Source organism: Sceloporus occidentalis, unplaced genomic scaffold (genome assembly GCF_023333645.1).
Source record: "Sceloporus occidentalis isolate IW3139 unplaced genomic scaffold, rSceOcc1.0.p SCAF_1, whole genome shotgun sequence".
In the NCBI taxonomy this organism is placed as follows: Eukaryota; Metazoa; Chordata; class Lepidosauria; order Squamata; family Phrynosomatidae; genus Sceloporus; species Sceloporus occidentalis.
Genome location: NW_028316981.1, coordinates 299,630,523 through 299,658,500, shown reverse-complemented (window position 1 = coordinate 299,658,500; position 27,978 = coordinate 299,630,523). Strand labels below are relative to the sequence as shown.

General features: G+C 38.7%; 1 protein-coding gene and 1 long non-coding RNA gene across 5 annotated transcripts in view; one reads left to right on the top strand and one right to left on the bottom strand.

Moving 5' to 3' along the window:
- The window catches only part of MALT1 (MALT1 paracaspase), a 55,019-nt gene extending 31,859 nt beyond the window's left edge, over positions 1 to 23,160 (top strand). Inside the window, exons 5-15 of one of the 4 annotated variants that reach the window (XM_089497042.1) lie at positions 1,276 to 1,308; positions 1,687 to 1,713; positions 4,138 to 4,170; positions 7,455 to 7,658; positions 10,742 to 10,919; positions 11,885 to 11,959; positions 15,111 to 15,238; positions 16,017 to 16,166; positions 16,991 to 17,148; positions 19,196 to 19,321; positions 20,434 to 23,160. In XM_089497042.1, the coding sequence (XP_089353168.1) occupies positions 1,276 to 1,308; positions 1,687 to 1,713; positions 4,138 to 4,170; positions 7,455 to 7,658; positions 10,742 to 10,919; positions 11,885 to 11,959; positions 15,111 to 15,238; positions 16,017 to 16,166; positions 16,991 to 17,148; positions 19,196 to 19,321; positions 20,434 to 20,889 (1,568 nt within the window). In that variant the 3' untranslated portion in view covers positions 20,890 to 23,160. Of the gene's footprint in view, positions 1 to 1,275; positions 1,309 to 1,686; positions 1,714 to 4,134; positions 4,171 to 7,454; positions 7,659 to 10,741; positions 10,920 to 11,884; positions 11,960 to 15,110; positions 15,239 to 16,016; positions 16,167 to 16,990; positions 17,149 to 19,195; positions 19,322 to 20,433 lie in introns of all 4 variants that reach the window. The other 3 variants (XM_089497032.1, XM_089497051.1, XM_089497049.1) reach the window with 3 other exon arrangements.
- On the bottom strand, positions 5,396 to 27,387 carry LOC149324149 (uncharacterized). Its single transcript, XR_016277870.1, has 3 exons — positions 27,243 to 27,387; positions 9,478 to 9,545; positions 5,396 to 5,573 (listed from the first exon to the last, which is right to left on the bottom strand). It is a non-coding gene; the product is annotated as an uncharacterized LOC149324149 (long non-coding RNA).
- Between the last annotated feature and the right edge of the window lie 591 nt (positions 27,388 to 27,978).

Sequence of the window (27,978 nt, the reverse complement as noted above, 5' to 3'; positions counted from 1 at the left end):
TTTTCTGTTAAGTCTCTATCTTAACCAGCAGCAACTAAAAAAATATAGTTCACTCTCACCATACATGCCTCGCCATACATGACTTCAAGTACAAGCACAGCTCACTTAACAAAGCCTCTGACAAAGAAGGTCCTTTTTACAAAGTCTTTTTATGTCCAAGCAGTCTCATTTTTCCTCCTTGTCCTCTTTGCAGCTAGATTTTTTAAAGCTGCTTTAGCAGTGAGAAGATAGTGAAAGAGCGCTGGAGTGTTTGTGTGAGGTTGCAACAGCTTGTCTACAGTAAACAATTCCATAAAATCTTGAGCTGGGAAATAGTAGAATTCTACTTAGGGTGACCCTACTTATGCTGTGTATGTACAGTATGCCTACCCATCATGTTAAAGAAGGGTAGCTTTATAAGCCTAGCCACTGAAATGGAAATCATAAGAAAAGTGGAGGCTGGCATTTAAAAAAAATTGGGTGCATTTTGGAGGACTCCTTCAAGTGTTTTCTAGAAAATTCAAAATGTTTTTGTTAACTTATGCAAAGTTTACCTTATCTGGTTGTTTCATTTCACATGTGCATATTGGTTTGCTGAAGCTTGCTCTACTTTTTTGTGGTGTGGAAATCTAACCTTGTTCTTTCCATGTTATTTTTGCTTCTGGTACCAATTGTTGTTGTTGTTAAAGAAGTAGTGCCTAGAAAAACATCTACTTCATTAATTGAGGTGTACTTGTCCTATTACTATCATTATGGAAGAGATTTAAACATGTGGTGACACTCCTCACTGTAGAAAAACAGTTGGGCTTGAAAGTGCTTAGAATTGTGTCCCACATGTTTGATTCACCAATAGTACAGATCCAACATTCATGAATTCTAGATATAAAAATTACACAAACTGCCATTCATTTTGGTCGTCTTGTTCCCAAAATTTAGATTTTACTCATTCTAATCATGGGAATATTAAATGGCATCAGGCTATGGCGGGTAGGGGGTTGGAATCATTTGCTGACTTCTTTTAATTTGACTGTACAGTGCTGACTCTTTTGACTAGTTAATTAGTAATGAATTAACAAAGCAAGAGTTGTCTAATTAGTCCTTAACTCACTGACAGGCATTTTAACTATGTTGCTTCATCATAATGATGTATGCTACGTAGCTTACTTGCAGATTATTAAATCTTTGTTTATGTAATGTGACTAGCAATCTTATTTCCCATTTGTTTTCATAACTTGTCATAAATAAAATCAAAATCTTTATTCCAGCATTCTTTCTTTCTTTTTATTGAAATCCAAGGTGGAAAATCTATTGCAGTTGAATGCAGTGAAGGTAAAGTCAAACTGATGCTGTAAAGCTTATTTATAAGCCCTGCATGCTGTGGACTTGGGCAATTCTGGGATCTATTGCTAAAACAGATTTCTACAATATGTTGAGCCATCATCCTATATCAAATACTGATACATTTTCACAATCATGGCTAAGGTTCTCATTTCTTCTTGTCCACTAATGAAATAAAATACATCATTTTCTTCATTGCAAATATATAGCTGCTTTATCTGCATATTATTTTTTAAAAATTGACATAAAATTAATTATTATCTACCTTCAGTCTTCAGCTTGCTATTAGATATAATAAAATCCTGCTCACAAACATAGAAACATTTTTCTCCAGTACATCAGTGGTAATTTTTATGTATTCTGTTTCAGAGGACTTAAGCTGCTTAGGAAAACCTGGTAAGTATCTTATACTTTCGGTACTTTATTTTCAAAGCAGTTTTGTGTACCATCTATGTGTCTTAGTTGGGACTGTCCTGTTTTCTGTGCCCCTTAAAAATTGTAGAAACATATCATTAAAAGCACTTGAGAGGCAAGGAGGGTGAGGCCAGATAGCTAAATTTGGTTTTATGTTCTGTCATTTCTGTACCACTTGTTGTCAGGTCAGTCCTTCATTTAATCACAAGACTATCCATCAGATAATTTGGAACAATGCTATGAAATAGAATCAGTCTCTTTGCTGATTATCCTTTAGCTTGCATGGAATTATAAAGAGGATCTGAATAACCAAGTGTAAAATAGGTGTGTATAATGTAAACAACCTATGACATAAACCATCAGGTGTTCAGTAATTCTGTGGTATCAGATAATAATTCCACGTGGGATTGTGCCAAGCGTTTTGTTACTCAAAATGACTATTTAAAAGTCATGTCAATCTTTCTCTGGCTACAGGAGTACGTTTGCTTTTTTGCCAAGTGCTACCATAGCTTCCAAAATATTCTGAGATATTATATAATAATCAGGCTTCTCTAGTCTGGTGCCCTCCAGATATGTTAGCTGGGCCTAATGAGAGTTAATACATCAGGAGAATACCAGATTGCAGAAAGCTGATAGATGTGCTTCATGGATCGTTTGAAAGTAATAAGTATTGCTTGCTCTAGCATGTGTTTTTTTTATTATTGTTGTCTTGACATTGCAAGGAGTGCTGTTACAATAAAAGCCTTTTTCATAGAACAAAAAAGCTAGCCTCTGTTTTTCTTTAAAAGGCAATATATTTCTCATCTTTGAAAAAGTGAGCAGTTTTATATCTGAGACCTACACTGGATATGTATCGTGAACCTGAGGAATTGTTGCTAATTTGACACAGTAATTTTACTGATGTTTTCATGACCAGTGATCATCAAAGTGAACGGCATGGGGCTATTTCATTGATACAGTGTACCTTATATAATCAGAGTTTTTTGGCAGAACAGCCGGATGCATGTAATCAAAGTGCAGGTCAGAAGAGCTATGGTAGATTAGATCAACAGCATATCAACTTTTATAGACTTACCGACTTACATATACATCCAAACTATTCTCCTAACAAACCCCTAATAGAATCATAGAGTTGAAAGAGACCACAAGAGCCATCCAGTCCAACCCTCTGCCATGCAGGAACTCACAATTAAAGCACCCCAACAAATGGTCATCTAGCTTCTGTTTAAAGAAGGACTCCACCACCCTCTGAGGGAGTGTATTCCACTCTCAAACAGCTCTTACTGTAAGGAAGTCCCTCTAATGTTGAGGTGGAATCTCTTTTCCTGGAGCTTGCATCCATTGTGCTCGGCCCTACTCTCTGGAGCAGCAGAAAACAAGCTTGCTCCATCCGCAATATGACACCCCTTCAAATGCTTAAACAGGGCTATCATATTACCTCTTAACTGTCTCTTCTCCAGGCTAAACATACCTTTAAAAAAAATAGCCAGGCTTTTAGCCAGGCTATTAACTGGTTGCTAGAGAAGGGCCTTTTGATGTGGTAGATGCTGTATGTTTACACTCACCCTTATGTTTTAAATGCTTTTAAACTGTTGTATATTAGTGCTGTTTTAATTTGTCTAATTAACAGAATTAAATTGTTACAATTTTTATTCTTTTAATAAGTAATCTGTTTTAATATTGTAACAATATTAAAACAGATTACTTATTAAAAGAATACAAATATAGTTAAAAAGTTGGAATTTTAAAATACTTAAAATGATGTAACACTCTAAGCTGGCCCTTTAATAATAACTATATTATTTAACTATATTTTAATTAGACTCATCCTTAGATTGTAACAATCCGAAAGCCTTTAAATGCCATATTGGCTTGCTAATTTATATTGAACTTTATGCATTTTGGCCAATAACCTATTTTAAGATGTTTCCACCATCTTCCATATTCCAGGCTCATCCTGTCATTTCTGCCGCAACTTACGAGCTGAAGCTAAATCCTCTCCCCTATTGCTCCTCCTGCAGTGCTATATTGTAGTACCTTTGAAAATACCCTAACTTTCAAAAGCCATTTGTAGTCTAATGATTGTATCCTGGGAAATAGTTAAGGTTTAGGAGGACTGTGTGTTGCATGTTCTCAGGATTGCAGCCTACTTAATTTTAGATTGTATTACCAATTGGAAAGTGAAATGTCCTCCTACATACAAAAAATAATAATCTCAAAACCATGTTGTGGATGAAGAAGAGGTACAAAGACATTTTAACGTGTAAACAAAAGTTGGAGGATACAAGTTGGAAAACTTTTTAATGTTTTCAGTATTAGTAAATTCTGCTTGACATTATGAAATCAAAACTTATTATTCCTTCCTGCCTTCCTTCCTGCCTTCCTTCCTTCCTTTTTAAAAAGCAGATCTTCAAGAACAGTCAACGGAAAGACAATCTGGTAAGTAGTTTAATGCTTCCTTGGAAACATGGATACAATTTATAAAAAAAAAAAAAAAAAAAAAGGGAGAGCACAACCGAGTGTTTTAGAAAGCATCAAGTTTGCAAAGTACTTCATTGATGACAACAGAGTTTGGCTCACCAAAAGTTTATTTGGATTGCTCCCTGTTTACCCTTTTCTGTTTTTTTTATTGACTGTGTATTAGGGCTAGGAGTCTGTCTGAACAAAAAGAGGGAGAAAGTATGTACAGTTGCATGTCTTCAATCGTACTTTAGTACTCTGTGGAAATCCTCTCAGCTGGAGTTACCTTCTGCACCCTAACTCAGGTTTCTATTGAAGACCATTGTCTTTGTGATGCTGAAAAAATAATTTTTCTGCATGCTTTGGAGTTCTCTCCCCTTCACCATTTTGAATCTATATGTGACAGCCAGCATGGTATAATGGTTTGAGCATTTGGCTACTGCTCTGGAGACCAGGATTCAAATCCCTGCTCAGCCATGGAAACCCACTGGGTGTTCTTGGGCAAGTCATACTCTCCCAGTCTCAGAGGAAAGCACAGGTGAATCCCCCTCTGAATAAATCTTGTCAAGGAAACCCCTTGTTAGTTTTGCTTTATGTTCACCTGAATCACCATAAGTTGGAAATTATTTGAAGCCACAGAATAACAACACTATGAGAACTTGCCAGACAGCAGTAACATATTCTGTAAGGGTGCATAGGTGTATTAACTACTTTGAATAAATTTGCATCCTTAACAATACATTTGTGTTTTATTCTGTTGGTATATCTGTGATTCTTTCAAAGTGTCAGTTAGGACTAAAATATTGTGAAGGTCTGAACTTTGGCTTAAATATGCAAGTGGGTTTTATTGCTTTCCTATAATGGGAGAATGTCTAAACTAAATCATGTTGCTTACAGACAGGGTTAATTTTTTTTTCATTGCCTAGCATGAGATTTGGCTATGGGTAGGGGTCGTTTGAACCCATTCTGGGAAAGGTTCCACTGGAACTGTATCCTTTCTTTGGCCAAGACCATTCTTTATAAAAGGGATTAAAGTATAGACCAAAACAACAAAAGGTCAGTACATTCTGACAGCACAGCAAAATTTAAGCCATTTGCATGATAGGGTTTCCATGCTGCATGAAAGGTCAATGTAATATGAAGTATAAACGAACGTATCCATATAATGATGTATTCATACAATGGAATGTAGTTGTCTCCCTTTGCTGCTACATGTTAAATATTAGTATCTTACTAATTTTCTATCTTAATCCTTTTAACAAACCTTCAACAGTTTAGTCTGGACTGTTATGGTAAATAGTTCATTCAGCCTGGATATCAGACCAATTGCCCAGCAGCTTTGTTGTTGTCACTGTCATTTCCACACCAACCAGTTTGCTGATCTGGAAAAAAGAATAAGTTAACTTAATCACCCACCACCACCTTCTGCTGCGGCTCCAGCAGAAATGAACAATATAAATGCATGCTAGAGTGTGACCTTGCACAGATTATGAAATAAGTAAAATATGATCTATTATGTAATAAAAAATGTTGCTGGGCTGCAACACTTCAGACCAGTAGAAGTGCTGATCTCTTCATTATATGTTTGTATGTATTAAAACAGAGAAGAAGATGAGGGGAAAGAACTAATATTTTCTAATTCATGTTTAGTGGTATTGCTGTTTTTCTTCATAGGGACCATGAAAATTTGTAGAATCCTTTGGTGTTACGAGTCTAGGACTACGTACAAAGTTCCAGATATCATGATACGTGTATACTGCCATTAAGGAGGGGTGGAATGGCAGGTAGTAAGAAACAGACAGTGGGAGGATTGACATAGAGAATTGTGGTACTGTACTAAATCAGCTCATTGTTTAAGCTTGTTTAAGGCTGCTGTGATAATCTTTCAATTTACTGAGATATTTAAATGCTGTTCTTCATAATATTTGTACAGTATATTATAACTAGTATAATACACAATGGCAATTGGAATACAATTGAAAGGGCAATTTAAAAAAATAAATTGTAGTGTTTCAAACTATACCATCTTCCCAATGCTGTTCTAAATTACAAACTTATAAAATGCCTAAGGAGAGCCAATGCCGTGAAGTAGTTTGACTGTTGGACTAGGACTTCCAGAGAGTAGGTTTATAATTCTTGCTCAGCCATGGAAACCATCTAGTTAACTTTTGGCAGTCATATTCTCTCAGGTTTAGAAGGAAGCAGTGACAAAACTCATTTCAAAAAATCTTCTCCATAAGCCTTACGGTAAGTTGGAGTCAGCTTTAAGGCATGTAAAGGGCAAGTCAAAAATGCCCAGGAATGTAAAAATATCATAACTAAAAACTTAAAGGAAAGTAAGGTTTGCTCTGGATGAGCCCCTTTGAAGAAACATTTATGTACAGGTCTTGACTTCTCTATTGCCATGTCAGAATCCAGCAGTCTCCTGGCATTTATTTCACTGACAGTATATCTACCAATGTTGCTGTGAAGCCTGTATTTAAGAAGGCATGACCTTAATGTTTTCTAGTCAAAAGGAAGCTTAGAGTTTGGAGTTTGGGTATGAGTTTTTGATGAATAAAGCAAGAATCAATCCATAGTATTTTTTTCAGGGACAAGACAAGTTGTACATTCTCTAATGGAAGCATAATTTATAGTGTCTTTTGTTTATGTTACACCTGGCAGTTTTAAGTTTATTTTCCCAATTTATTCTTCCCCTTGGGATAAAGACAAGAAGAAGATATTATGCTGTCAGTGTAAACAGGCGTGAATTAATGATTCTCTGTTGTACTAACCCCATGGACAGGTGGTCATTGAAAACCTGAGCGTGTATAATCATTTGTAACTGTCTCTAAAATGGCTTTCATTGTGGAGAAGCTTTACAGATTGTATTTCATCTATAAATGATCTGTTTATTTGTGCAGCAGCAAGTATAAACATCAAATTCAGTCCAAAGAAAAGAGATCAGTCAATAGAAGTTCCAGGAAAACTGTCAACAGGAACAACAATAATAATTCAAACATACAGACTTCTCTTTATTTGAAGACCCCAATTTTTTATTTTTAAAAAAATCTCTAATTATTTTTTCTTATGTATATAATCATTATACATTAAACACTTATACATTATTATCATGCTCTCTAACAAGTACTTGGCACATTACAAATTTTCTGTGCAAGAAGTACTTACATGTAAGGCAGTGTGGGACCTGAATGTGGGTTATCATATGGGTAACTTGCTTTGTACGCACTATGAAAATGCTGTCTTTTATTTTGCCTTTGTAGCAGTGGACAAAGTGGCTCTGTTGATGGGCAATATGAGCTATTGTAATCATCCCAAACTCAAGGCTCCATTAGTGGATGTTTATGATCTAACCAACTTGCTCAGGCAGCTGGACTTCAAAGTGGTTTCCCTGCTGGATCTTACCGAACCTGAGATGAGGAATGCAGTAAATGAATTCTTATTGCTCCTGGACAAAGGAGTTTATGGTAAGACCTAATAGCACAAAGGCTAGTTGTCTCAGCCACAATGCAGAGCTTCCCAAAAACTTGTGTAGTTGAGCAAAGTGAGACAGGCTGTTTGGAATTTTGGCATAGAGTTTTTAGCAGTAAGTTTTGAACTGGCTGGACTGGGTTTCTTTTTCCTGCCTAATTTAGGGGAGTGGAGAAAGAGGAGAAAGCACCTGTAGTCTTGGCATTGCTAGAAGGGAGGTATTTTCTTTAACTCCGAATGGGGAGCAGCAGGGGAAAGAAGAAACTGAAACCTGGTGTTGTTGGAGGAACAGCTTTTCTTTGCCAGCTTAGAAGAGATGTGCAAGGAGGATGAAAAACTGGAGTTTTGAAATGTTGGTGTAGCTGGAAGGAGTTTTCACTGCTTGTTTAGTTTGGGGTGAGCAATCTGGAGTTTATCACCTAGGTGGGCTAGGGTTCTGTAATCTGGAAAAGGTAAACACTGATGTTTTCTCCTTTACTCCGCTTCAAAATTGGTGACAGGTTGAGTAAAACAGCTAACTACTTCAGTTCCATTGAAACACTTCCATCTGATCTCCATTGGTTCCCTATGGAACTGGCTCTCCCTCTCCTCATTTACACCAGTCTCAATTTCTCTTGCATGCACAAGAATGCAACATAAAGACCTGCCTATATATCAGATGGCTTTGGTCTATACTGTTAGTAGGTAATTCATATAAACAATTTTGTGGAATTTTTGGTCTGGAAAATAGGATATTGAGCAGATATTGTAGCTGATATATAAGAGAAGACACAAGGAACTGAACAACCATGGAGTTGTGGCCTCTGTATGAACATATATTAAGCTGTCTTATACTGAGTTCTTATCACCAAGTTGTCTACTCTGATTCTAAAAAGTTGCTTTCTGAAATAAAATCATCCCTGTTACTTATTCCTATGTCATAAAAGGTAATGGGTGCCATTACTCATTACCATGTATAAAAACTCAATTGTTGTATTACTTATTTTTCACTAGCGTAAAACTGGAAAACTTTTGTTCAAAATGCCTTTAAAATAAATAACTCAAAAACATTACTTGATATACCAACACAAATATGACAGTGTTCTCAGCTGATAAGCTACTTTTGAATGTAATTTTGGGTGAAACAGACTGCCCCAAAAGGGTGAATTGGGGCCGCACCAGAGCTGCTTGCATTGGAGCCGCAGCAAGCACACGCCATGACCCTAATCCACCCCGCTGCCGGTCCAAATAGGAGTGGAAAAGATCCTCTCCTATTTGGGCTGGTAAATGGCCGCCTTAGGCAGTCCTAGCACAACCCCAGGGTAGCTTCAAGCACTTCTGGGAATATGTGGCATCAAAATGCCACATCCCCAGAGCAGCTTGAAGCCACCCTCTGAACGGCTGGGCAGCCTCCATCTTGGGGGCATGCTCTGTCAAAATGCTGCACCCCAAGCCCTTTGTTAAGCCCTTCCTGCTAGTCCTCCAAAAACTCAACTTCAGTGACTGCATTCCTGATAACTCATGAGTTCTGAATTCTTCCTGTCAGCAACTTTCCAGGATCTCAGTCTTTCCTAACATCAATCTTTTAACTCATGTGTGGTTATAGTGCAGCCCATGGGCAATATGTAGCCCCTCAACCCTACTTTTGTGGCCCCTGAAGCCCTTACCAGTCTCCAAAGCTCACCAATCCCACCATTTAGTTTTTTTAAACAAATAAAAATTATTTTTTTAAACAAAATGGTACTCTTTTGAGCAAATTTCTGTCCCAAACTACACAGAAAGCCCCCCAAACAGTGAAAACATAAAAACAATCCCACTGCACCACTATATAAGTACCTCAATGCCTTCTTAAAACAGCAACAGGAAGTGACACAATGTTATCTTCTGTTCTGTTGTGAGAGCGTCTGTAGAGAAAGACAGAAGGATTAGGGCTTGCTGTTCAATCTGGGGGGTAATTTGGCCCTTGGTGCCCATGGAATTGCCCATTCCTGCTTTAAAAGAAGCTGCCTAGACCCTTCTATGTGCAAACTTCATTCTCAGCAACTGATTTTCCCTTCCCTACTTGTCAACTCTCTTTTTCTTTCAAAGCTAAACAGTTTTGTGTCTTGATTCCCAGTAGTATTTATTTTTCATAAAAACTTTCGTTGCAGCTATTTGTGAGGTGGGACAACCCCTGTTGTGGGTTACTGAAGACAAGTAATGGTTTTTAATTGGATGTGCCTGTCCAACTGGTGCCGGGGAAGGTGAAATGATTGCATTGTGCAATGTTTTCATTGATCAGATGCGTAATGCTTGATGCATCCAGCCCTGGCTGATGTGACATTCAACATGCTTTTTGCCCTCTGTTTGCCTGAGCCAAGGGTCACAATGACAGGAAGATTTATTACAGCAGCAAACACTCTAACAGACTTTCTGACGGCAGAATACTTTGCCGTCCCTTTTCATAGAGGAAGTTGATCGTCAAATTGGTCACAGCAGTGCATGTGTTGCTAGTCTTTGTAAAGTATGGCACATTTGTTTCAGCTTTATTGGTTTCTTTCTGTATCCATCACCCCCACAAGTTTTATATTTGAAATGAGATATTTAAAATATTTTTAAAGTTTCAGATTGCATATGAGACTCTAAATGCTCTTTCCACATCTGATACGGCAACACAGCCATATCTGTTGCTGCAAGTCTTCAAAAAATATTTTTTTAAAACAACTGCCATCTTATTTTGAGAGTTTCTGACATACATTTTATTGCTTCTCATAAACTAACACTTGATTTGTTCCTCATGAGTACTAGCTCCCTTGCAGCTTTGGTAATGATAATGCCTATGTTACATGTTTTACAGTTGATGACTAAATAGTTTCTTTTTAAAACAGCTTTGCTCCAAAATATGCAAACCTGACAAAACTGCCATTCTTATCACGGGAATGGAGAGAGGTACTGCAGCAATTGCAGAAAGTCAAGTCTTTTATAGTAGGAATTTTGTTTATGTCAAGTCGGAATATTGCCAACACTGCCTGCTTGCTTGTTAGCTTTGTAATTTAAATATATGAGCATTTTACTTAATATAATGTCTACGTGCTATTCTATTGGTTTTGTTTCTCCATAGGTTTATTATATTATGCTGGGCACGGCTATGAAAACTATGGTAACAGTTTCATGGTCCCTATTGATGCCCCAAATCCATATCGAGCTGCAAACTGCCTCTGTGTGCAAAACATTCTCAGACTGATGCAAGAAAAGGATACTGGACTCAATGTATTTTTATTGGATATGTGTAGAAAAAGGTATGAAAGGGCTTTCCTCACTTAAAACATTCTTCCCAAGTAAATAAAGGCTCAAGCTGTGTTGATTCTACAGAAAAAGACACATTCAATAGCTGAAAGACATGAACTGTACACACGTCAGGTGTGGGAATTCAAAGTGAAAGGAAAAACAAATAAAAAAGAGATATTTGCTACATGATGATTTTTTATTGTGGATCAATCTGTGGAAGAAGTGAGGACAATGACAAATGTCCATATCAGGTCTAGATAATGCTGATTCAAATAAAAATTCTTTTCTTCCTGCCCAGCAAATATAACACTTTTTTTATCTATGCAAGGAGAGGTGAGTTGGGTTTTTCCCCCCTCCATAATACCGACAGTTCCATTCCAAGAGATGCAAGCTTGAAATTATACTGACAGGGAAGCAGGCTAGCATGCTGGGGGTTTTCACCCTACTGTTAGTGATCTCTTGTCATGGCTGACTCTCACTGCTCTTCCCACTCTCAGTTGCTACAGAAGAAGTCTGTTTGCAAGGATATATAAAAGCTGCTCCTTCTCTTTGTATAGGTTTTAAAGCTTCCGCTACCTATAGCAAAGTTCTAAATTCTGAAGCCTTTCATATGAATAGCATAATGTTCAGCCTGGCTCTGAAAGAGTGTATGTGCCCATTTTTAAGCCACCTGCCTTTAGGTACTTTGCAATGGCATCACCACTCTTAACTCACTTATGGCTTATAATTATTTTAAGTCTGTGGAGGCTTAACCAATACCTTCAAGACAAACATATTTATTGTGGCATATCCTTCTCAGGACCAAAGACCACTTCATTAGATGCAAAAAGGTGGCTGAACATATATGCCATGAGTTACAGAAAGGAAGATAAGGAGGGGAAGTATATTAAAATAAGTGAGACCAATTGTTCACTTAATGGACTATCTTTTGGACTAATCTGATTCTGTGTTTGTTTGCTTGCTTGTTTGCATGAAGGAATGAATACGACAATACCATTCTCATCTTGGATGCTTTGAAGGTTACAGCTAACATTGTTTTTGGATATGCCACGTAAGAATATTATTTGAACACTGTAGATTTGATTTATGTTTTTCTTGCTTTAGTTTTATAAAAACCAGGAAAATGTGGTAGCTTATTCTGACCTTCAAAGACAATACTCAGTTGTCCTTTCAAAGAAAGAGTTGAATTGACGGCAATTGCTTGTAGCTAGAGCAAACCTTTATATAGTTTGTGGAGTCATTTAGACTCATTGCAACATATGGACAAAATAAATCATTATCATTTAAATTCTGTGCAGTCTACAGTGTAGATGCACCATGGAATTTATTTCAGTCATGAATAGGACTCTGATGTGAATTTCAGGTATATGTGCCTCTTCTCACCACAGGAGAAAGTAAAGGATTTTGCCCAAAGTGGTTATCTGAATGCAGTTACCTACTTTGCCACGTAAAGAAAAACCTAGTTCTAAAGGCAGATGATACAGTGATGAAGGGTGGATATTTCATATGCCTTAATTCATTAATGTTTTCTCCTTGTGGTGAAGAGAAAAGCACATGAGCCAAAGAATGTGCTGGGTTGAGAATTCTGGGGATATTTAGCCTGGAGAAGAGAAGGTTAAGAGGTGATATGATAGCCCTGTTTAAATATTTGAAGGGATGTCATATTGAGGAGGGAGCAAGCTTGCTTTCTGCTGCTCCAGAGAACAGGACCAAGAACAATGAATGCAAGCTACAGGAAAAGAGATTCCACCTCAACATTAGGAGGAACTTCCTTACAGTAAGGGCTGTTTGACAGTGGAACACACTCCCTTGGTGTGTAGTGGAGTCTCCTTCTCTGGAGGTCTTTAAACAGAGACTTGATGGCCATCTGTTGGGGATGGTTTGATTAAGAGTTCCTGCATGGCAGGGGTTGAACTGGGTGGCCCTTGTGGTCTCTTCCAACTTTATGATTCTATGATGCTTGTAAGTAAAACTTTTGCATGGAACCTATTTACTGGCATCATGCTATTGACATGTGCAACCTATGTCTGTATGTATGTGTTTTGGGGAGTTGTTGCTGAGGTTGGAATGGACTGCCTCCTGTGTACAATTATCAAAAAACTCTGAAAAAATGCTTTTTCATGCTACCTTCCCCCCCAATATGGCCATTAACGGGTGGTGGAGAGAGGGGAACAGCTGCGAATGTCCATCTGTATGTCTATGACCAGACACACAACAAAGAAATTATCCTCCAGAGGTCCTGGAAGATGACATCATCATTGTAAAACTGGTTATGTGAATATAACGAGATGCACAATGATGATACCATCTTCTAGGACCTCCAAATGACTTCTGTAAGGTCCAAGAGGATAAGTTTGCTGTAATCACATAGCCAGACCCATCCCAGCCTTCCTGTCTTCCCTACCAGTCACTAGATGCCTGTGAAAAAGGGGAAGTAGCATGAAAAAGAGGGGTTTTCAGGGACAAAAGACAGGAAATGTCATGGATTTCCACTTAGCAAAACTTCACATGTTATTTTAAGGCAGATCTCAGTCATTTCTGTTTTACAGATGTAAAGTTAAGGCAGAGAGAATTTGCTAAGTCTCAATTCCTCTTACAGTTAGTATAGCTCAGGGGTAGGCAACCTTTTTGACCCGGGGGCCGGGTTGCTGTCCCTCAGACAACTGGGGGGCCGAAGCCAAAAAATAAATAATTAAATAGTTTTTTAAAAAATTAAATAAATAAATAAACCAGGACAAATGTAGGACAAAATTTACAAATGGTGGACACTTTTTTTTAAAAAGTGGAGGACACGCAAAAAAAATTGCTGATTTTTTAAAAAATGTTAATATAAATGAATGTTTCTGAGGCGTCTATAGACAATTGCCCCCCTTGCCCCTGCGTGCGAGAGGCCAAAGGCCCCGGTGGCAATCGACGGCAGGACCGGGCTGGGGCCGGTCCCAAGGCCTCGCCGGGCCGCATCCGGCCCACGGGCCGCAGGTTGCCTACCCCTGGTATAGCTAATGTAATTGCAGTCCTTTCTATACTTATGTGAGAGTAAGGCATATTGAAATCAGAGAGCCATGGGTGCTTTACAGCAAGAATACAGTATTATTATTACTAATCACAAATGCCCCACATTATTATAAAGATTTAGAAATAATAAAATCTGAACATTTGTAAAATGGGTCAAAGACAATTCCTCCTTGTTGCTTCAAAAACTGCTGGGGGGGAGGTGTTCCTGGACATGTGGGCTAGCCCCATTCCAATCAGCTCCTGTTGATGTGCCTCCCTTGCATTTTTAGTTCAAGTGGGAAGGTCCTCTATGCTCTTACTTATTAAGAGCTTCTCCATGGGTAGTCCTGGGCATGTTACACTAACTCAGCCTCAGAGGAAGGCACAACCAAACCCCTTTTGAACAAATCTTGCCAAGAAAACCACAGGATAGGTTCACCTTAGGGATTATGGTACCATAAATTAGGAATGACATGAGGATCTGTCCTGCAAGGGGAGTGCTTTATATGTGCATGGCAGTGTCCAAGCAGATAGCAGACAGTATAGCCATAGTAGACATTGGCAGTAGCAGGTGGAACTTCATGGAGGATTCTTTTGGATCTCAGGAAGCTACATATTCATCAAATAGAATGTGACTGGGATCCAGGTTTTATCTCTGCTATGGAGATAATATGTGTCATTGAGGGGAAAAAAGAGCCAGTATGGTGTAGTGCTTTGAGTGTTGCACTATAACTCTGTAGACCAAGGTTCAAATCCCCACTGGATGACCCTGGGCAAGTCATATTCTGTCAGCCTCAGATGATGGTGATAGCAAACCCCCTCTGAAGAAACTTGCCAAGAAAACCCTGTGGTAGGCTTGCCTTAAGGGTCGTCATAAATTGGAAATGACCTGAAGGCACACAACAGCCACAACCTTGAGAAAAATACTATTTCCAAGCCAATAAAGATAGACTTCTTGACAAACTCAGCACTGTTCTGACAGTGTATAAATTTGTGTGCAAGCTTTATAGAGACCTTGAACAAAAATGTAAATGCTTACCAAATAGTTATGTGTTTTATTTGTAAACTCTGTTGTGGAATCTGATTTTTCAGTATCCAATAAAGTTCTGTGTAATGGAATTTATTTAGATTTGCTCAGCTGTACTATACTGATATTGCTCCATACACCTTGCAAATTTGTGCTGTTGTTGTTAAAACATATTTTAAAGATGCCAAGGAGCAGAAGCTTTTGAAATTCAACAGTCTGAATTATCCAATGGGATTTTCATGAAGTTTCTGAAGGAACGCTTGTTAGAGGACAAGAAGATTACTGTACTTCTTGATGGTGTGGCAGAAGGTGAGAGAACCCTATGAAAAGTAAAAAAAAAAAAATCTTGAGTTTAACTGTACCTGAACCAGTCAGGAACTGCAGTTAAGAGAGACCATAACTCAGTGTGAGGAGTTATTTTTTGCAGAGCAAGTTAGTTGGTATATGTTGATTTTTAAAAAAGAATTAAAACACAGCTATATACTACACTGCTGTGTAGTTCTATATATACCGAAATGTACTTGTTGAGTCAGTATGGCATACTTCGAAGGCTCAAGTCTATGAAAGCACATGCTACTAGCTTCTGTCTTTCACTTAGTCTCAAAGCTGCTGCAAGATCTCTTTGCATACTATTTGGAAATAATACTTGTAAAGCTTAGTTTTGGTGTAAAATAATGGGAACATACATTTCTTGCATCAAGTACGCTCTAGGAATAGAATGTGTGTGAGTGCATGTAAGGGAAGATTCTGATGAACCTACCTATACATGCATAGAGAAGTCTGGGGAAAATCCTGAGAATACCATGATTGACATGATGGTTAAAATGTTTGGGTCCTATTGAACATTAAGTGTTTGTATGTGCACATGTGTGTGTCTGGGAGGGTCTGTCTCAAGTGGAAGAATTTGCACAGTATGTTCCACTGTACTGACTCTTAAATAGCCAGGCTATAAAATCAGGTTTGTCATGGAAACGCTGACACAATTATAACCATAGCAACATAATGGCATTGCTGGGATGTAGGTGCTTTAATTAGAATTTTCAGCAGCTTTGATTCCTAGAAAATGATTTGTATCTTTTATTTTTAGATATGGGCAAGTGTCACCTTACCAAAGGCAAGCAGGCTTTGGAGATTCGCAGCAGTTTATGTGAGAAGAGGGCATTAACTGATCCTATTCAGCAAACAGTAACCTCACCAGAGGCACTAGCACGGAATCTACAGTGGGCAAAAGCACATGGTACAGTAAATATGGGAATGCTTGATTTAATTAGCTGAGTTAAACCCCTCGCATCCCAGGTGCAACAAATCATGGTATTGTGCATATATTAAAATACTAAATATTCCTTCTTTCTCCCCTTCCCCCTGCTGACATACAGATTTTCTGCCTTCCCTTCTTTTGTGCAATTTAGATGCTGGTACATTGGAGACAAATAGCTTAGTACTATATTTTAATATATGCACATCTCAGATGGAACAGTGTTTAAACTTCACAGAAAGAGGGTAGCTTGAAAGAGTGTGAATATGTGTGCATGTGTATATGCATGCATGTATACATGTGCAAATAGACAGGAGAGGGGACAAGTTCAGATCAAAGGGAGCACTCTACCAACTGTTTGTCCAAGAGGGCATATAACTAGACTTTTTCCAGCTCTATCTTCTGCCTCTATTTCCAGAGCAATTACCACATTAAAGGTTCACATTCACAAGTAGATGGCTATGGCAGTACATTATATAATGCTTGGAAAGATGCTGAAGGGATGTCATATTGAGGAGGGAGCAAGCTTGTTTCCTGCTGCTCCAGAGAACAGGACCCGGAGCAATGGATGCAAGCTGCAGGAAAAGAGATTCCACCTCAACGTTAGGAGGAACATCCTGACAGTAAGGGCTGTTCGACTGTGGAACACACTACCTCAGAGTGTAGTGGAGTCTCTGTCTTGGCTACTAAAATAAATTTCAAAATGACAACGTAGCTAATGACTAATCCGTATGAGAAAAGAAACAGTTTGTGCAACTAATTTTGAAAGACAAACAAAAAACTAACAAAATGTGCTTGTTTTCCAGAACTTCCTGAAAGCATGTGCCTTCAGTTTAATTGTGGCGTCCAAATTCAGCTTGGTTTTGCTGCAGAATTCTCCAATGTGATGGTTGTCTATACAAGGATAATTAAGAAACCACCTGAAATTACAGTGTGCAAAGCTTATGTCACAGATTTTCCTCTTGTAAGTTGGTGTTAGAAGGTTTTGTGGTATTCCTTTTTGAAAATGAGGGTGGGGGGAATTAAGTTTACATGCTGGCCATAAACACAAATGGTATAATTTAGTGGCTGGAGGTTTGAGGAAAAAGAAAAGGGGAGCTATTACTGTTAAATCTGGAATAATGTAGAAGTCAGGCTTGCAGGATCTCCTTTTTTTTTTTTTACATGAACCCCCACATCCTTGCAGAGGTGTTTCCTTGACTTTGAGATGCAGTGGAAACTGAAGACTCACTATAACCTGTTCCCACATTCAGTCCTCCTAGATTCTTGGGAATGGATTGGTTTCCTGGCATTACCACCTATCTTTCCCTTGATTCAGTGGACTAAGGGAATCTTTTTTACCTTTCTCTTTTTACTGGGAGAATGGAATATGTCATTAAGCTTCTACCAATCTTAATACTCCCTATCTCCATCCAAACATAACTAAAACTAATAATATAATAATGGATGAACTGTAAAGCGCTGGAATAGGCCTTTTGTCTTTAAAAAGAGGTTACGCTATATTTATATGAGAAAAGATCACATTCACATTCTTAGAAATATATTGTGAGCAACATCATAATTACAGGAACATCTCTCCTGGACTCAGTTAAAGGTAGGCAGAAGCCAGTACATTTAAGCATACCAGATCTTGGCACAAATATGGTAAAAGAGTAACATCCACAACCTTTGCTAGCTAAAGCCCTATACTTGCCTCTGTTATTCCTTCTGATTGCTACCATAATTTTGGATTTTTAAAAAATCCTGCAGTTACACTGCTTCACCTCTCAAATCCCTGGAATTCTCTTGCAAGGAAGGTTAAAATGGTCCACTCATTGTTGTCTTTGGGGTGAAGCAGACGAGAAGGAAAAAGCGGCTGTAAGCGAGTGGGTCAAGACCCCACTGACTGCGTCACCTGCTCCCAAAGCAGCCTGCATGCACATGCCATAACCACACAGCGTGGTGTCAAGCTGTGCTACTGGGTATGTTTTCGTTGTTTTGTAATTTCCCCACCACCACCATCCATGTGCACTGTCACACAAACAAACTGCTGGCAGCTGCCTGCTACCTAGATGCCATCCTATTGGATGGCCACCCCCTTTGATTGTGCACATAGTCACATCTACAATCCTCCACTGGGACACTGGCAGTGCTCCCCACATTCCTCTTTCACACACCCCTTCACTCCATGCCCTGTCTTCAACTGTCTGTCTCCATTGGAGGTGCCACACATTCACTTTTTTGTATTGCTGCCCTGACCACTTGGTTATGGCAGTGCCATCCTTTTTTAAATGTGCACCTGCCTTGGTGCACTTATATGCAGCTTTAGGGTTAGGGTTATGATGGAGCTTTCTTTTGGGATCGGTCTCGCATTGGGGTGTTTATATGCAGAGTCAAAGGTGCGCACTTTTCAGGCTCAAGCAGTTTATTTCCACTTCTTTTCAATCTGGCATTTTCCCCTTTAGAGTGACCAGCCACTTCAGGGGGGTGCACCATCTAAACGCCACACCCCCAAAGTGGCTTGAAACCACTTCTTTTGACCCATCTGTTTGATCCCTTTATGTTGGTGGGTAAATACATTCTTATTCTAAAAGGCTTACAAAAATTGAAAGTTTTTAAAGAAAGGACTTTTTTAATAGTGCTGTATTGCCTCTGTTTTTTAAAACTGGGGTATAATTTTTAATTTTAGGTTTTAAATCGTTTTAGTATTACTGATAATTTAATTACATTTTAATGTTAACCTCCCTTTTCAATGTCGTAGGTGTATTGCATTTATTTTAATTGTAAGCCATTTTTTGTCCAATTTTAGAGGAAAAAGTGGGATACGAATAAAGATGATGATGATGATAACTATGAAGATAATGATATAATAACAACTTTATTCAGCAGAGTGTTGTTGCTATTCTTAATTATTTGAGACTCAGATATCCACTACAAATCACCTGGAATTCTGTCAATACATCCAGCTCTACTTTCTTACCATGCCTATGTGAAGCTTACATAGTGATTTTTGTTTTTTTATATTTCATCAGGATTTGGATGTAGATCCCAAAGAGGCAAATAAGGGGACTCCTGAAGAAACTGGCAGCTATTTGCTTTCAAAAGACTTGCCAAAACATTGTCTCTATACTAGAATATGTTCCCTACAAAAGCTAAAGGTTAGTTCATTTCCTTCTGTCTTTCAAGATCATTGCTTTACTGAGTCCCGAGAATAAAATGAACATTTTTGTAACCCAACACCAATATTGGTAGCCTTAAATTAGTAGGTGCCCTTTTGAAATAATCTAGGCCCTATACAGACAGCCAAAATAAAGCTGCTTTGAGTCACTTTGGAGGTATGCTGTTTCAATGACACATGCGTCCTAAGAGTCCAGAAGCCGCACCAAAGCCACACTCCAGTTCTAAGGACTGGAGTGCAGCTTCCAGACTCTTAGGATGGATGCATCATTGAAACACCATGCCTCCAAAGTGACTCGAAGCAGCTTTATTTTGGCTGTCTGTATCAGGCCCTAGTAAATGTAAAAGCTTCCTATGGGTGCAGCTTTTGTGAGTTAAGCTAGCAGAGTATTCAGTGTGGGAGAGGAAGGCCTTCAAGTTGAGGTTTCTGAATATGGATTCCTTGATCCCTGGGAAAGTGCCCTGAGTTGTATGGTAGAAACTAGGTTATGTTAATTTTGTGGAGAGGGAATAAGAAGCACTTCTTGCTCGTTAGAAAACTACCTGGAAAAAAGTAATTGGGACTTCATTTACAACACTGACATGTGAGCTATGGAACCAGGTGTAGAAACTGCCTGGAAGAGGAGAATGAACTATACAGCAACTTTTCTCAACTGTAAAAAACAGCAGTAGATGGCATATTTTTTTAACATAAGGAAGAACATCTGGCAGCCCTTGGTTTATAACTCAGCATATATTATGATGTAGCAGCATGTACTAAAGTGAATATGTTGGTGAGAGACGGGTTCAACTTTTACTTCTATTCCTCAAGGAGTGGGAAAGTTCAGTCACCATCCTAGAAAATCATATTTGTAGAATAATCTGAGCTATACATCAAGCAAACAGTTGTTTGTGTGTGTTTTAAGTTCCACATATACATCTTAAAAGAAATGGGGACTCTTACTATAAATGGGAAATATTTTTGTGAATTTGTGTGAAGAGAAGACAAGAGTACTTGGATCAGAATTATCCTCTTGTGTTTGAACTGAAGAGCACTTTTGTTTGTTTACACAATAAGTGCTGCACATTAATATTCTTTCTTTTTAATTTACAGGAAGACTTAACTTTCACAGTTTCCTTACACTATGAATATGCTGGAGTAGATGAAGTTGTGGATGAAAGGAAAGTTGTTAACATTGGCAAACCGCTCATTGCCAAATTACGCATTCATCAAGGATTCAGGAAGAATAGATGTTTCCAGAGCTGTTGTGTACCTAATGGGCCTTGTTTTACCCAGTCATCTGATGCAGGGCCAGCTGTATTTTGCCCCTCTCATCAGAATCAACAGCCACATCCCTATGCTGGCTTTCCCCAGCCAAACTCTGTTCACTCAGAGGGCATTTTGCATCCGGCAAGGTGCCAGTGTGATATCACTCCAAATAGATTAATTGCATGGCAATCGACATGGCCGTATTCATTAAATTCAAACCAAGGCAATATACCTGTGGAAACAACAGATGAACTAGAATACGATTTCTCAGGAAATTTAAGATTGTCTCATCAACAGTAGCCAAATTGCTTACATGGCAGTTGTTGGTAACATTCCTCAGGTAGGCAGTTGCAATACTGCTTGTGCATCTTAGGATTTCAAAGGAGGGCATTACCACTTGCAGAGAACATTGATGTGGATCCAGACTAACTTTGGTCACATGGAAGTCCCAATGAAATTAGTGGGACCTTGATGTAGTCTGGGTCTACCCCACTGGATATACAGTACAAGTCTGTCTGTACTTTTAAAAACTGACAAGACACTTTTAAACAACTGGAAAGATTTCTTGCTTCATTCCCAGATTTTTCCTATGTTGAAAGTTAGGAATAAGAAGACTGCAGGCCACATGGTAAAACTTTTCTAGGACATGGCCACATAGCCTGAAAAACCTGTAAAAAACTATGGGTGCCAGACATGAAAGCCTTCAACTTCACACATGGTAATGGAGTAGCCAAAAAGGATTTAGTTGAAGCAGTCTCTTGCCTTTTTGCAAATCCAGGTATAGGTCATGCAAGAGTATGTTTGATGTTCAGAGGATAATGTTGGAGTAGCAGATACTGAAAGTGACAGATGTGTGAAAGATGTTGGCATCTGGTGGCCATATCTGGAAAAAAGATATTGGGTAGAGAATAGAGTTTTGGTCTGATCCATCAGTGTGGAAACAATCATGATGGCAGTATTCGATATAATATGCTGTTAGGAAATGTGACCGGGTGGGTGCAGTTAATCTCATGCCCTTATGGGCTTCCCACAGGGGAATTTATTTGGTCATTGGGGAAACAGAATGCTGGACTAGATCATCCTTTAGTTTGATCTATATGTAACTAATATGATATCTTTATTTCTGTTCTCTGAATTATTAATGAAATATGTTCCAGAATCTATACTTTCAAAAACTTAATTTATTTTTATTTATTACATGTATATACTGTCATCCTCCCAGTGTGAGACCCATTCACAAACAATAAAACAAAGGGCCAAAGCAGACTGTAGAAAAAATCCAGCTTGAGCTCTGGCTCATTGCTAGGGAACTCTGAGAACTGTACTTTTATAGACATTTATCCTTCTCTGTTAGAGAGCTCTAGTGCCACAACAAACTACAGTTCCCAAAATTCCCTAGCACTGAGCTAGGGCTGTCAAAGTGATCTCAAGCTGCATTATTTCTGCAGTGTTTTGTGGCCCAAAATCAGCTAAAATCATAATAAAATCATAAGTTAAACAATATAAACTCATTGAAAAACATACAAAAATTACAGGTAGAGTATGCAACCACTCCTACAAGAAGACTCCCTGCAAGCAATTATTCGTTAAAAGTCCATTTAAATGAGAAAGTCAATGAAAGGAGAGCAAGGAGGGGTCCAGTTTAGCCTTCTGTGGAAGCAAATTCAACAGACTGGGAGCAGCCACTGAGAAGGCTCCCTCCGTATCCTCACCAAACAGGCCTGTGATGGTGCAGGACTGAGAGAAAGCCTTCCTCTGAGGAGGTTAAGACTGGCAGGTCCATATAAGGTGACAGGGTCTTTCAAATAGTTAGGATCTGAGTTGAATGGGGCTTCATAGCAACACTTGTGCTAAACAGTGTGGTCTGAGTGGTCAACCCTGGATTTTTTCACAGGGCTGGTTTATAACTCCTGAACTTGCATTGTGCTTTATCTGTTAAACCAGATTGTCTTTCTGACAACTCAGTAGAGTCCAGAAATTCAATTCATCTTGGAGTTTCTGGTTTCAGTTTCCCATCAATAGAAGGGCATTAGGCACTTTAGTTACTTCAGTTTCTCATAATGATAACTGTGGTAGGATTTGACAGTTCTCCACAGTGTATACTCCAAAAACATAAACCTCAGTGAATGATGACATTTCTAGTAATTCTTAATTATTTGGGAAACCAGTAGGAAATATGAGAGATTTTTGACACCAGTAAATTTCAAGACCATCTGAATGTCATTGGTAAATGTATTTCTTATTCATTTTTATCCTTTACTGGTAAAGGGTGGGACTTAGTGTGGCACAGATGTTAACAATGAAGTGTATGCTTTTTGACACAATCGTCTGTTAGACTTAGTATGATGCCATTGCAGAAATTTGTTTGAAAACTAAATAACAAATACATGTTTTAAATATCCATGTGCCTTAAATAAATTATTCAGCTTTATCAATAAATGATGCTTTACATTTGCATCATTTAATAGTAAGTGCTGTAGTTTATGAAAACACATATGTGATATATTTAGTAGATGAACCAAATTGCTTTTTGGTCATTTTCTTGTACTTACTATGATTTTATTTGATACTGTGAAATAATTTTTAGTTTTTATTGAAAGATATGTTTCAAACAAGATGCTATACTTGAGATAAAAGAATACAGTATAATCCAAATATAGAGAGTCTATAAAATGTCCTTCTACTTGGATTCTTCTTTATTCCCTTTCTACATGAGTCAGTAGAACAGATTTTTTATGTTAGTTCTCTCTGTGTTATACGGTTTCAGATTTCATTTTGTCATTTTGCATTAAATGTATTTGGAGGGAAGGATGGGAAGAGAAGGTAGTGTGGTAAGAGAATCAAGCAATTGAAGGAAAGACTGAATGTATGCTCATATAGTTTTAAACTTACAACGACCCTAAGGCAAACTTACCAGAGGGTCTTCATGGCAAGATTTGTTCAGTGGGGGTTTGCTTTTCCTCCCTCTTGAGGGTAAAAAAGTGCCCACGGTCACCCAGTGGGTTTCTTTGCCTAAATGGTGATTCAAATCCTGTTCTCCAGAGTTGTAGTCCACTACAAACCACTACGCCATCCTGGCTTTTAAAGGTTGGGTGCTGAAACACTATTGAATTTGCCAGTCCCACTTTGGGATTGCCAAATCTGGTATGGTCTTATTATTGCCCTGAACTGAACTTCAGCTTGTGGCAACCCTGTGAATGAGAGGCCTCCAAGAGTCCTCATCAACAACCCTTCTCAGATCTTGCAAACCTAGGGTCAAAGCTTCCTTGATTCAATCAAATGCACCTGTAGCGTAGTCTCTCCCCCCCCCCCCCTACTTTCTTCCAGTTTACAAAGCATTATGTCCTTTCTAGTGAGCAACACTTTTTCTGAATATGTCCAAAGTACAACAGCCTTGGTGTAGTCATGTTGACTTTTGATAAGAGTTCATGCCTTTTTTGCTCTCAGACATATTTATTTGTCTTTTTGACAGTATTCATGTCAAAAATTATTCATAGATGGTATTCCTAGAACTCTCCCCTTTCAGCACATTTTAAATGATTTTTTTGGTCAGCCTTCTTTGCTGTGCAGCATTCACAGTCATACAGAGAAATTGGAAATAATATAGTATAAATTATTCTGGCTTTGGTATTTAATGAAATAACTTGATTCCCTCATAGCTGCCTTTCTAAATCTTAGCCTTCTGGTTTCTTGACTACAGCTTCCATTTATATTAACGATTGAGCCAAGGAACAGAAAATCTTTAGCCATTTCATTGTTTTCACAAACCACTTTAAAATTATGTAAATCATATAGGGTCATTATTTTTGTTTTCTTAGTATTAAGTCGGGTTATTGAACATTATAGCTGAAAGTTTCTGTTCAGGGGAACTCATCTTTCAGTGAGAGACTAAGGCTGCATCTTAACTGCAGATTGAATGCATTTTGGCACTGCTTTAACTGCAATGGCTCACTGCTATGGGATTTTGGGATTTGTAGTTTTTTTAGATATGTAGCCTTTGTCAGAGAGCTCTGGTGCCACAACAAGCTACACATTCTAGGATTCCATAAGATGGCACCATGACAACTAAAACAGTATCTTACTGCATTAATTCAACAAATGATAGAATATGAGGACTTCCTAGATAGAACAAAGGGAAAATTGATCCTACAGAAACTACAGAAAGAAACTGGCCATGAAAATGAAGAGGGCAGTAACACTGAGGGAGCACCCTGGAGGACAGTCATTGTCAGGAGCAGACCATACACAAAGGATTTGGAATTGCTCCAACTAAGCAATCATTTCCTACATCTCCCTGAGGATAATGGTGGTGAAGAGGCACACACAGCAGATCAGCGACAAGAGGCACTGCATGCTAAGGTAGCTAACCACCAGCTGCAGCAAGAAGGAAAGTAATGTGCTGGTGTTAGGGGATTCATTTTTCAAGGGTATAGAGGTTAAATGTGTGCCAGCCAGCCAAGATCAAGAATACAGAGCACTATTCTTCTGAGTCATGTGGTCATCAACAACACTGGCAAGAACACCTTTGAGCAGATCACCTTGGACTATGAAGCCCTTGCCAGGAAAGTGAACAGCTAAGAGGCACAGCTGGCATTCTCACCAGTTCTACCAGTGAAAGATAGAGGACCACACATGGACAGGAAGATACTACAAGTGAATGATTGGCTATGCAGATGGTGTCAACAGGAAAGGTTTGGCTTCTAAGACCATTGTCTTCACCTCTTAGATGAAAGACTACTGGCTACAGATGGGCCACACCTCACAAACACTGGGGAGAATGGCAAAGACATGGTGAATCTGATAAAGAGGGCTTTAAATGTTTGGGGGATGGAGTTGATAGTGTAAACATCTGCCCAAAAACAAGCACTAAACACAAAGATATGAATTCTTGAGAAAAGCTGAGAGAGAATAGGAGTCACAGTAAAGTGATTTGCAGTAAAATTAAAGATGAGAACAAAGAATGCCTAATGGCCCTTGGGGCCCCTTCCAACTCTATGATTCTATGATTATTCCATTTACTGTCATGGGGTGGAAATTGCTGTAGTTTATAGTTTATTTGGCATGTACAGTGGGACCTTATCTGTGAGGAATCTGTTCCGCCCTCCCCCTGTGAATAGCAAAACCGTGGGACCTCAAGTCCCGTTTTCCCCAATGGTGGCATGTGGACGCAGCTGTGCTGCCATTAGGGACAATCTCCAGTGGCAGTGTGTGGTTGCGGCTGTGCCGCCATTAGGAACAACAGGGGCTGTCCCTAATGGCTGTGTGGCCTCATGCATGTGCCACCATTGGGGACAATGGGAGCTTGCCATCTGTGGATGCTTAAATCCACAGATGGCAAGCTCGCGAATAACGAGGCCCCATTGTATCTGTACTTTTTCTTTTTAAAAAAGAGGTATTCTGTCCTGAAAATTAACATCCCTATTACATTTAGAGCTTATATAGACTGCAGTAGAAAACAAATTGAAATGCATGTGATTTTTGACACAACACTGCCTCCTATTTTCCTTGCTTTTATTTCTCCAAGTGACAAAAAATTGGCAAGTTTTCCAGAATTAGTGGGATCTCTTTAGTGAAACTAAAGACCTCTGAATAGATTTTAAATCTATACCAAAACAGTCGTTAACATACCAGACAGGCTAACTCCTGGAATTTAGTTCTGCAGCTGCAAATCAGAGGGACATAATTTTTGTCACTCATCTCATGTTGCAAAATGGCTTTAACATAATAGGATCTACCTGTCAAATCTGTAATGGTGCACTATTAGAATATGAATTATCTTTGACAGAAACAGTTGCCTCTTTCTCCTCCTCCTTCACATGACAGTTTTTTGAACGGTAGCTGACAGAGAAGATAAACATTATTCTTTAAAATAACATAAAGCTCCACAAGAAAAGGTGTTCTGCCCAGAGGTCTTTCAACTGGTGGTTTTGACTGCTAAGGGGAGTGGGAAGCAAGTTCAAGAGAATCTTACAGCAAGGAATGATAAAAGGAAAGTGTTTGCTTTAAGCACCTACACATTTCAAATTGTAATTTTGACTGCTCCAACTTTCTTTTCTTTCATCAAGTGTCCATTCACACTACAGAATTATAGTGGCATTATTCCACTTTTAACTGCTGTGGTTCAAATCCATGGGATTATAGGGAGTTCTAGTGCTTCACCAAACTCCAAATCCCAGGATTTCATAGGATCAAACCATGGCAGCTGTAGTAGATAAATAGCACTATAATTGTTAGCATTAATGGGCTCCTGAGGTTAAGGAGCAGAGACTCCTGCTATATGTGTTCTCCCATTTCTGTGTAATGTTACTGTGTGCCTTCGAGTCATTTCCAATTTATGGTGACCCTAAGGTAACTCTATCATGAGGTTCAGAGGAGGTTTGCCATTGCCTTCCCCTGAGGTTGAGAGCATGTGACTTGCCCAAGGTCACCCAATGGGTTTAATGGTTGGGCTGGGAATTGAACTCTGGTCTCCAAAGTCATAGTCTGGCACTCAAACTATTATGCCATGCTGGCTTTCAGTGGTGATTCTATGCATGTTCAAACAATAGTCCCACTTTATAGGCATAACTCAGTTAACAAAGAAGGTGCATTCCTGGGTATTAATTGTTTATTGGAAATATTGAGAGCTTCCAGTTATTTTTGTTTAGTTTTACCTGCATGTTTTCAGGTTTGCATTCAAACGCTTTCTTGAAATATCCCAGATTTCTCTCACTTCTGCCCCCTTGTGTCGCTTCTCTTCTCTCAACACTTAAGAAATTGATTTTTTCACCTATTTCCTCTAAGCCTTCTTTGGCTATAACTCCTGAAAAATAACAAAGTGCTTTAGTAAGATTACACTAGACATCAGGATCATTTTGCTTTGTTGCAAATATTCCTCAAACAATTGATCTCTGTTGAACCTGGAAACAATAGCTGTGTTTACTAGTGGTGCCCATCATAGCTTATTCTGAGATAATACACACAGCTAGGTAGAGATATACAGTTGCCCCTTCAACTCCACAGACTTGAAATGTGCAGACTTGGAAATCTGTGGAAGAGCTACCGCTATTAATCTCAATGGGACGTGCGTTCCCCATTCAAGCCTATGGACTTGAATATGTGCGAGATTTTGAACTTGCAGGGGAGTCCTGAACTGATCTCCCCGTGAGTTCAAAGGGGCGTCTGTATTTCATTTTGTAAAATACTGGGTTAATTTAAATTGACCTGGGAAGTGGGAATGAAGAGAGCTTGGTAACATTCGAGTTCCTGGGAAATATTTTGGGATGAAGAAAACTCAAATAAAACAGTGAAAGACAGCAGACCATACAATAATAGCTGAACTGAAAAGACTACAAAGGCAGCAGGATGAAAAGAAACCAAAGAACAATAATTAAAAACATTTGTTGTGGT